Source organism: Vulpes lagopus, chromosome 8, assembly GCF_018345385.1.
Source record: "Vulpes lagopus strain Blue_001 chromosome 8, ASM1834538v1, whole genome shotgun sequence".
In the NCBI taxonomy this organism is placed as follows: Eukaryota; Metazoa; Chordata; class Mammalia; order Carnivora; family Canidae; genus Vulpes; species Vulpes lagopus.
This window is the reverse complement of record NC_054831.1, coordinates 133,308,539-133,318,777: the sequence shown is the minus strand read 5'-3', so window position 1 is coordinate 133,318,777 and position 10,239 is coordinate 133,308,539. Positions and strand designations below refer to the sequence as shown.

The window sequence follows — 10,239 nt, the reverse complement described above, 5'->3', positions numbered from 1 at the left end:
CTCCGCCCTCCGTCACGCCCAGCACCTCCTGCCGGCCTCTGTGCCCTCGTCCCAGGCCCTGCCACTCACTGTCATCAGCCTGTTTTGGGGTGAAGGGGGTCTCTGCAGATCTGCTTTTTCACAGGCAGTGGGAGCGAGGCTCCATCCGGTGGCACCTACGAGGCCCATCACGGGTGCTCAGGGCAGTGTGGGGTGGGGGGCAGCTCCAGGAGTACAGGGGGGCCCGGGACACAGCCTGCGGGGGCCAGTGCTGGACGTGACCCTAGACCTGTTTCTGAGACTGGAGCCCTTTTCCAGAATGAAAAGTGGGGAGGAGGTTGCAGGCAGAGAGACTTCAGGAGAAGGGCGGGGGCCGGGGGTGGGGAGCCTGGCTGGCCTTGAAATCACCAAGCCAACCCCCGGGTCAGGGTGGCCACCTGGGCGCTGCCCTCTTCCTTCTGGGTGATTCCCTGGACCTCTCACCCGCGGCCCTGCCTCCGCCCTCTCCATCCCCAGACCAGGGCTCCGCAAACTCAGAGCCGGAGGGGAGAGCCGCCTGGTTGCCCCTTGAGCTTCTATATTTCCTCTCCATTATTGCCGGAGGAGATAGGCGAGGTACCCACCACCCTGCCGCAGAGGAGGGCGCCGGGCAGGGCCCGAGGCGTGGTACTTCTCCAAGTCCAGCTGGGAGGACAGCCTGCCCCTGGGAGGCTCCCGATAACCAGCTCCTTAGACCTGCACAACAGAGCCACAAGGTCCGGGGTTAAAGGGCAAGCACTCTCTCCCCTCCCCCCTCCCCCTCCCCCCTCCCTCCTCCTCCTTCCCTTTCCCCCTCCCTACCTCCTCCACCCGCCCTCCCTCTCCCCCTCCCTCCCTTTCCCCCTCCCTACCTCCTCCACCCTCCTTCCCTTCCCCCTCCCTCCCTCTCCCTCCCTACCTCCTCCACCCTCCCTCCCTCTCCCTCCCTACCTCCTCCACCCTCCCTCCCTTCCCACTCCCTTCCCCTCCCTCCCTCTCCCTCCCTCTCCCTCCCCCCTCTCTCCCTCCTTCCCCTGGACTCCTCTGTGGCAGAGCTGAGAGGCTGCCTGGGGGCAAGGCTAACAGGGAGCCGGGGACTGTGTTCCAGCTTTGCCTGGAACCCGCAGTGTGGACCTGAACCTCCGCGTCCCATCTGGAGCTCAGACCTTGCACCTGTAAGCCGAGAGGGTGGGCGTCTGAGCTGTCCCCAGCTGTCCTGAGCTGTCCTGAGCTGTGAGCCAGGGCCCTGGTGGCCGTTAAGCACTGAGCACAGCCAGTGCTACCCAAGGCGTGTGAAGTACATCTCAGGGCAGGATGCGGATTTTGAAGACCCAGCACAAAACAGATATAAAATGTCTCATCAATCATTTTTGCATTGATGGCATATTGACATAACATTTTGCAATGTCAGCTAGATAAAATATTAACATTACCTGTTTCTTTTCACGCTAAGGTGGATACTAGAACATTTGGAATTACTTATGTGATTCGCACTATATTCCTATCAGACAGTTAAATGCCTTCACAATTTGATGAAATGAGTTTGTAATTATAATTGCAACCCTGCACCCCCACCCTGCCTGGGGGGCCTGAGTGGCTCAGCTGGTTGAGCATCTGACTGGATTTCAGCTCTGGTTGTGACCGTGGGGTAATGAGATTGAGCAGCCTTTGCACTGGGCATAGATTCTCTCTCCCTCCCCTCTGTCCCTCCCCCTGTGCTTTCTCTCTAAAAAGAAAAAAAATTGCAACACCTCCCCCCACCCCTGAGATCCCTACCTCCCCTCTGGGACTCTTAAAGCCCTTATCACTTGTTACGATATCTTATAATTTACATCTCTGTTACATTTATTGCTTATTGTCTGCTCCTCTTGTGAGAACAGAAGCTCCAGTGAGGCAGGGCTTTGCTATTTTGCTCAGTCATGTGGCGCCAAGTACATAGAATAGTGCCAGGCTCATAGTAGGTGCTCAATAAACGGTGAACGAGTGAATGAATGTAGGCATAGGAAGTATGGGGGGGGGTTCCACTGTCACCAAATCTTCCAATTTTTCTAGAAAGGCCCCAAATACAGATTCTCATGTATTATCTCCAGCTTTTAAAAAGATTTTAACAATTTATTTTGGAGGGGGATCCCTGGGTGGCTTAGCAGTTTGGCGCCTGCCTTTGGCCCAGGGCGCGATCCTGGAGACCCGGGATCGAATCCCACATCAGGCTCCCGGTGCATGGAGCCTGCTTCTTCCTCAGCCTGTGTCTCTGCCTCTCCCTCTCTCTCTGTGACTATCATAAATAAATAAAAAAAAAAATTAAAAAAAAAAAGAATGTTTAAAAAAAAAAAACAATTTATTTTGGAGGGAGTGCAAGCAGGGAAGAGAGGGAGAGGGAGAGAGGATCTCAAGCAGACTCCCTTAACTCCCACTTAGAGCCCATGTGTGGCTTGATCCAACCCCTAGAAAATGAGCTGAGGCAAAATTAAGAGTCCGACACCCAACTGACCGAGTCACCCAGGCACCCCAATCTCCAGCCTTTTAAATGTTGTAATTCTAATTCTGTTACAGCAAGGTGTGGGCCAAAGGAAACATTTCTGTAGTGTCCAGTCCTCTCTGGTCTAGAGGATTCTGGGGGCTGATGCACACGAGGCCAGGTGAGAAAGGGCCTGATGGAGGGAGTCCTGAGGAGGCCCCTCAAATCTAGCCTGTCCCAGAAAACTTGCCCCTTGTGGGCCAAGGGGCATCTAAGGGTCCAGCGTGGGTGGCGATTAAGGGACATCCCCCACCTCGTGTGTCCCTCACCAGTGGGGTGTCTGTGGCCGGTAGATGCTCCCCATGCTGTGACCGCTGCATCTACCGTGGCTCAATCCTGGCACTGAATCCTGAATCGGGCTCCCAACTCAGTGAGGAGCCTGCTTATCCCTCTCCCCTCCCCCCTGCTCATGCCCTCTCTCTCTCTCTAATTAAACAACAACAACAAACCTTTAAAGTTTTTAACTGCTATGAATAAAGCTGCTGTGAACATTCCTGTACGTCTTTGCAGACACATGTGATTCCATTTCTCTCGGGTAGATATTTAGTAGGAGGATGGCTGTCTGGTCCATGTGCCTTCCGAGGGATTCCAAAGTGAGGGTCCAAAGACTTTTCAGTAGTACTAGTTGATTGGTGTCCCGGCATCTGCATTTTTTTTAAAGATTTTATTTATTATTTATTCAAGATAGACATAGAGAGAGAGGCAGAGACACAGGTAGAGGGAGAAGCAGGCTCCATGCCGGGAGCCCCATGTGGGACTCGATCCCACATGGATCACGTCCTGGGCCAAAGGCATGCGCCAAACCGCTGACCTACCCAGGGACCCCGTGGCATCTGCATTTTTAATAATCTCCCCAGGTACAGCCGAGGGTTCCTGTGCTAGAAGATCTGGACTCAGATCCTTTGGCTCTAATGGGCTGCTTCCCTTCTGCCTCCCATCTGCAGAGTCTGAGGTTTCACACCCAAACCTCATTCCCCGAGGGGACCCGGCGGCGTTGAGATTCTGATAGGCTGTTCCCACCCCTGAGGAGCTCAGGCTTCGCCAGGAACGTTCAGCCCGCAGTCGCCTTCATTAGCTCAGCATTATGAGGGTTGATAATTATGATGGTTAGTACCCTACTGCAACCTTGCCGTCAAGCCTCCTGCATCTTCTGACTTTTATGAGCTGAGGTCTTCCGTCCTTGTGGGGCTGATGCAAGAGGGCGGGTTCATTTGTTCATTTATTCCTTCGTTCACCTACAGCACCTTTAACCGGGCCTTCTCTGTGCGAGGCAACGTCTCGATGCTAGAGAGGCATTTGTGGAAGGGAAAATCAGTGCTTTCAGGGTGCAGAAAGGTGATGATAAGTAGGAACAAGATAATTTCAAGTATCATTAAGTCCTGTATATGAGGAAATACAACAGGGGGATGGTTGAAGGGAACCTTAGGTAAGCTAGTCGGGAAATGCTCTGGGAGGTGGAATCCGGCTATAGGACCCTCTGGCTATAGGACCCTCTGGCTATAGGACCATCCAGCTATAGGACCATCTGAGGGGCCCCCCCCCCCCCCCCCCCCCCCGCAGCCTGCAGCGGCTGGAGGAAGGCTGGGAGCTCTTCAGCTGTGGCTGGTTTGTATGGAGAAGTGCCGCACGTGTAAAGGGCAGGCTAAATTTCAAAAACTTACTATAAAAAATCCCCCTAAAATACTGCATGATTTTTTTTTTTCCTGTCGGCTTCCAGGTTGATATGGTCATATTCTGGACATACTGAATTATATGAAATACATGATTTTCCCTTTTTTCTTTTAAAAAATGTACGAAGTAGTAAATTAAAAACTACGATGTGGCTTGTCTGTGTGGCTTGGACAGCAGATGTGGGGGGGAGGCATCCTAAGGAGAGAGACTGGGGGAAGGACGGGGTCCTGGGGCGGAACCGAGGGATTGGGGGGAGCAGGGGCCCGGAGCAGGACTGGGGGCGGGGCCCGGAGGAGGACGGGGGAGGGGCGGGAGGCGGGAGGAGGACTGGGGGGGCCGGAGGAGGACGGGGGTGGTGGGGGGAGGCCGGGGGGGGGGGCCCGGAGGAGGACTAGGGGGGGCCCGGAGGAGGACGGGGGGGGCCGGAGGAGGACGGGGGGGGGGCCGGAGGAGGACGGGGAGCGTGGGGAGGACGGGGGGGGGGCCGGAGGAGGACTAGGGGGGGCCCGGAGGAGGACGGGGGGGACCGGAGGAGGACGGGGAGCGTGGGGAGGACGGGGGGGGCCGGAGGAGGACTGGGGGCGGGGCCCGGAGGAGGACGGGGGGCGGGGCAGAGGAGGACGGGGGAGGGGCGGGAGGCGGGAGGAGGACTGGGGGGGCCGGAGGAGGACGGGGGGGGGGTGGGGGGAGGACGGGGGGGGCCGGAGGAGGACTAGGGGGGGCCCGGAGGAGGACGGCGGGCGGGGGGCGGAGGAGGACTGGGGGCGGGGCCCGAGGAGGACGGGGGGCGGGGCAGAGGAGGACGAGGGAGGGGCGGGAGGCGGGAGGAGGACTGGGGGGGCCGGAGGAGGACGGGGGGGGGGTGGGGGGAGGACGGGGGGGGCCGGAGGAGGACTAGGGGGGGCCCGGAGGAGGACGGCGGGCGGGGGGCGGAGGAGGACTGGGGGCGGGGCCCGAGGAGGACGGGGGGCGGGGCAGAGGAGGACGAGGGAGGGGCGGGAGGCGGGAGGAGGACTGGGGGGGCCGGAGGAGGACGAGGGGGGGTGGGGGGAGGCCGGGGGGGGCCGGAGGAGGACTAGGGGGGGCCCGGAGGAGGACGGGGGGGCGGGGGGAGGACTGAGGGGGGCCCGGAGGAGGACTGCGGGGCGGGGCCCGAGGAGGACTGGGGGCGGGGCCCGGAGGAGGACGAGGGTGGCGGGGGGAGGACTGGGGGGGCCCACAGGAGGACTGGGGGGCGGGGCCCGAGGAGGACTGGGGGGCAGGGGGCCCGAAGGAGAACGGGGGGGGGCGGGGGCGGGGGGCGGGAGGAGGACTGGGGAGGACCCGGAGGAGGACGGGGGGCGGGGCCGAGGAGGACTGGGGGCGGGGCCCGAGGACTGGGGGCGGGGCCCGAGGACTGGGGGCGGGGCCCAGGAGCACTGGCAGACGCGGGAGTAGACCTGTGCGGTAGGAGCCTGGGGGCCGGCTCGCCAAGGGCTGGGTTTAATTCAGGTGTAAGGCGGAGCTGCTTTAAGCAAGGAAGTGGCTCCGGCTCAGGAGCTGTAGCCGCGCCCTGGGCGCCGACCCCCGCGGATTCCGGCGCCTGCTCCCCTGCCGGCCTCGGCCCCCTGCCCCCTCCCCGGGCTCCCTGCGCGCCCCCTCTCCACCACCCAGCAGGCTCCCCCGTTCCTGTCTCCCTCCTCCCGCCCCGCCCCCTTCCCCCCGCCCCCATCTCCCCTCCCCCCCAGCCAGGTTCTTCCTGCTCCTCCATTCCCCCCCCTCGTCTCCCCCTTCCCTGTCCCCCCTCCCGCCCCCCACTCTAGTCTCCCGCCCCCGGTCTCCCGCCCCCCCAGTCTCACCCCTCCCCCTCCTCTCTCCCCCCGCCCCTCCAGCCTCCCCCCTCCGCTGCCCCGCCCACCCCCGCCGCCGGGGGTCGGGCTCCAGCAGAGCCTCGGCGAGCGGCTGCGGGCGGCAGGGGGCGCCTCCTCGACGACTCGGCGCTCGGCTGAGCAGGCGCCGGCGCGTCGGCCGCTCGATTGGTCGGGTCTGGGCGGGCCGGACGCCGCGGGCCAGCGCCATTGAGGAGCCGGGAGGGGCAGCGCCGCGCAGGGCCGGGCTCGGCCGGGACGGCGGCAGGTACGGGGGCGGGGGCGGCGGGGGGTGCGGGGGCGGGGGGCGGCCGAGCGCCCGCTGTGTGTCGGCCCCGCCGCGGGAGCGCGCCCGGGACCCGGGACCCGGGACCCGGTGCCGGCCTCCCGCCGCCCAGCTCCTCGGGGCCCCGCCGGCCTGTCGGCCCCCGGCCCCGCACGGCCCCGGCCCCGGCCCCGGCCCCGGCCCCGGGGTGCGAGGGCCCAGCCGCGACCCCGCGAGCCCCGCACGGGCCGCCCCCCGAGGGTCCTCAGCGCCCGCCGGCTCGGGGGCCGCGCTCGGGGGCGGCGACCTCGGGCCTCCAGCCGCCCGTCCCCGCGCCCCGGGGTCACGGCCGGGCCGAAGCCCTCCCGGGGCGGGACCCGGCGCCGCGCCCTCCGGCTCCACCTGCGAGGCGGGGCTCGGTTCCCGGGAGCCCGAGGGGCGCGACCCCCCGCGCCCCCTGACCCCCGACCCCGACCCCTGACCCCGCCCCGGCTCCCCCCGCGCTCGGGCCCGCGGAGCTGCGCCTCCCGGGGCCTCTGCCGGCCCCCCCCACTGCGGCCCGGCCCCAGCGGTCAGAGGTCAGAGGTCAGGGGTCGGGGGAGGCCCCGGAGCGCTTGGCGGCCCGCCTCGCCGGCTGGGCCCTTCCCGACCCCGCAGCCCCGGGGGATCCGCTCGCCTCGCTGCGCTGCTACAGCCTCGGGGGCCCGGGACCCCCACCCTCGGGGCCGGGACCGCGCTCGGGGCGACGCGGGCGGCCCCCCCCCCCCCCCCCCCCCCCCCCCCGGGCCGGTGCTCACCCGATCTCCGCGCCGACCTGTTGAAGGTCTCAGACACAAATGTCTCTTACCAGGCCGCTAAACACATCTTCTTTTCTTTTCTTTTTTTTTTTTTAAAGATTTATTCATTTATTCATGAGAGACACAGAGAGAGGCAGAGACACAGGCAGAGGGAGAAGCAGGCTCCGTGCAGGGAGCCCGACGCGGGACTCGATCCCGGGACCCCGGGGTCACGCCCTGGGCCCGAGGCAGGCGCCAAACCGCTGAGCCCCCCCAGGGATTCCCCCATCTTATTTATTTATTTATTTATTTTTTAAAGAATTTGTTCTTGTCATCTCTCCTCTGAACAAATGTGTCCGATGACCTCTAGCACATCCTTCGTTTTACGCAAAATAAGGCTTAAGAAGATCTTTGGAAAGAAATGAGTGTTCCATCAAATGCTGTTTATTTACCTTTTTCTTTTCACTGTCCCCAACGGCAGAATGAAAATCTTGCTGCAAGTGCAAGACACTGTTGACAAATACAAGTCGGCCTTTCCTGGAGGCTCAGCTGACGCTTACAGGGTTGGGGCACCTACAGTCATGTTGGCTCGGTGCTTGAGCGACTGCCCTTGGCTCAGGGCGTGACCCCGGGGTCCCGGGATCGAGTCCCACGTCGGGCTCCCTGCTTGGCACCTGCTTCTCCCTCTGCCTGCGTCTCTCTTGGTCTCTCTCTCTGTGTCTCTCATGAATAAATAAATAAAATAAAAAAAAAAAGATCTAAAACTCTTCCAGGGCCTTGTGTTTTGGGTCTTTGTGAGGAGGTATCATTTGGGATACGTGTGTCTTCTGGCACACACATGAATCCCCGGGCTTGGGGCAGCGTGCCTGGAAAGGATCCTGAAAGCGCTGGTTCCAAGTGGGACGCGTGCCAGAGCAAATTTGGAGTGTCCAGCGTGGTGGGCTGGTGTCTGAGGTGCTTGGCTCCGAGCAGGACTTGGAACTCACCGTTCTAATTGGGATCTACACGCTAGCCAAGCGATTTCAGAACTCGTTTAAACTTTCATGTCTCAAGTTCCCTTGTGTTAACTTTTTGTAGTAGTAAAAGTAATCGGTGTATCTTTTGCGATGCTAACACACACACAGTTTTCTCCTAGGTTGTAGTAATGTCGTACTGACTGTAAATACCGTAGCTGGAACCAGAGGATTTCTTGTATTTGTATTAGTAAGATAGTTCGTTATATCAGCATCATCTGGTGCCTGGATACCTGTAATGCAGTTCCAGAACATTTAAGAACAGTGATAAACCACTGTCTCCTCCCTCTCATTTATGTTACTTTAGGAATGCTTTTGATAAACAAACTTGCAAAACTGAATTAGGGAAGGCTTAAAGAGGATCATTGCAGACTATGAAGTTCATTGAAATCTCTTAGGGCATTTTTGTCTTAATCTAGGACAGGGTTCTTTCTTTTCCTGTCTGTCTTTGGACAGGGTTTTTTAACCTTGGCGCTGTTGACATTTGGGCTGGATGATTCTTTGCTGTGGGGGAGCTATCTTGTGCATCGTAGGATGTTTAGCTGTTTCCATGATCTCTATTCTCAAGATACCAATAGCAACCCCCCCAAAAATGTGTCTAGACATTGCCCAGTTACACTTGGATGAGAACCTCTGAGCAGGACAGTCTAGTCCCAAGGTGAATTACTAAAGGCAGGCAGTTTAATGATTCGTTATATCAAAAAGATAGCTTGGAATTATAGGTATTTTTTGGGAAATTTGTGACTGTTTTTGTAGCTGTGTCAGAATGTAGACGTGTTGGTTCGATTCTCTGCTAACGGGGCATCTTGCGGTGCTCTTTACCCCATCTTTTCTTTTTTTTTTTATTTTTTTTTTTAAATTTTTTTTTTTTATTTATTTATGATAGTCACAGAGAGAGAGAGAGAGAGAGGCAGAGACACAGGCAGAGGGAGAAGCAGGCTCCATGCACCGGGAGCCCGATGTGGGACTCGATCCCGGGTCTCCAGGATCGCGCCCTGAGCCAAAGGCAGGCGCCAAACCGCTGCGCCACCCAGGGATCCCTACCCCATCTTTTCTAAATCTGCTTTGCATTCGTCCATCTATAGGGAAGGTCAGGTAGGCGATCAGCTTAGAAAATCACCTGGTTTTTCTCTTGACTTCCTTTTTTTTCTTTTTCTTTCATAGATTCTTCTATGACCATGAGAGAGAGAAATAAAGAATGATCCATGATTTCTAAACACCTTGTCTTGAGGATATAGTCATGTTGGAAGGTCTTGTAGCCTGGGTTCTCAATACTTATCTGGGAAAATACGTCAACAACCTGAACACTGACCAGCTCTCTGTTGCGCTTCTGAAAGGTAAGTACACGTATTTCTTTTTGGTAAAGTATGCCACTGCACATGACATTTTTTTCTTTCTTTCTTTCTTTTTTTTTTTTTTTAATATTTGTTTTGTTATACTGAGAATAATAAAATATAATGCCTAGATGGCTTTGTACTAAATATGTGTAAAAGGAAGTATGTTCTCCCTCATGACACTGATTATTATTGCAGGGTAACTTAAGTATGTAGTTGTATTGCTGTAGCTTTTAGGGAACTATTAAATATTAAAAAAAAAAAAAGGCTGTACTGCTGCTGATTGTGCTTTATCGCAGTTAATCTTTTAGCTTTATTTTTTAAAAGATATTTATTTATTTATTTACTTATTTATTTATTTATTTATTTCTGAGAGTACACAGAGAGGAGAAAGAGAAGCAGAGACACAGGCAGAGGGAGAAGCAGGCGCCATGCAAGGAGCCCTACATGGGACTCGATCCCGGGTCTCCAGGATCAGGCCCTGGGCCAAAGGCGAGGCTAAACTGCTTGAGCCACCCGGGCTGCCCTAATTTTTTAGCTTTATGAAGCTTTATGGATGTGGCCATGATGTAATGACAGTGACATTGGCTTCAAATCCTGTTATGTTACTTATTAGCCATGTGAACAAGCCATTGAAATTCTGAGCCTCAGTTTCTTTAGAAAAAGCATGTAGTATTCCTCTACAGAGTTGCTGTAAGACTCAAATGGAGCAAATGGAATGACATTTAAAGTTTCTGTCCTGCTGCTGGTTTATAATAGACATCTAGTCAAAGTTTTAAACTATGTTACTATAGGGTCTTCAAAAGAATAACATTTGA

General features: G+C 57.5%; 1 protein-coding gene across 5 annotated transcripts in view; it reads left to right on the top strand.

Annotated features, from left to right (window-relative positions):
- The first annotated feature begins 6,147 nt into the window (after positions 1–6,147).
- The window catches only part of VPS13D (vacuolar protein sorting 13 homolog D), a 237,818-nt gene continuing 233,726 nt past the window's right edge, over positions 6,148–10,239 (top strand). For all 5 annotated transcript variants that reach the window (XM_041765973.1, XM_041765972.1, XM_041765971.1 and 2 more), the window contains exons 1-2: positions 6,148–6,301; positions 9,252–9,424. In XM_041765973.1, the coding sequence (XP_041621907.1) occupies positions 9,328–9,424 (97 nt within the window). In that variant the 5' untranslated portion in view covers positions 6,148–6,301; positions 9,252–9,327. The remainder of the gene's footprint in view (positions 6,302–9,251; positions 9,425–10,239) is intronic.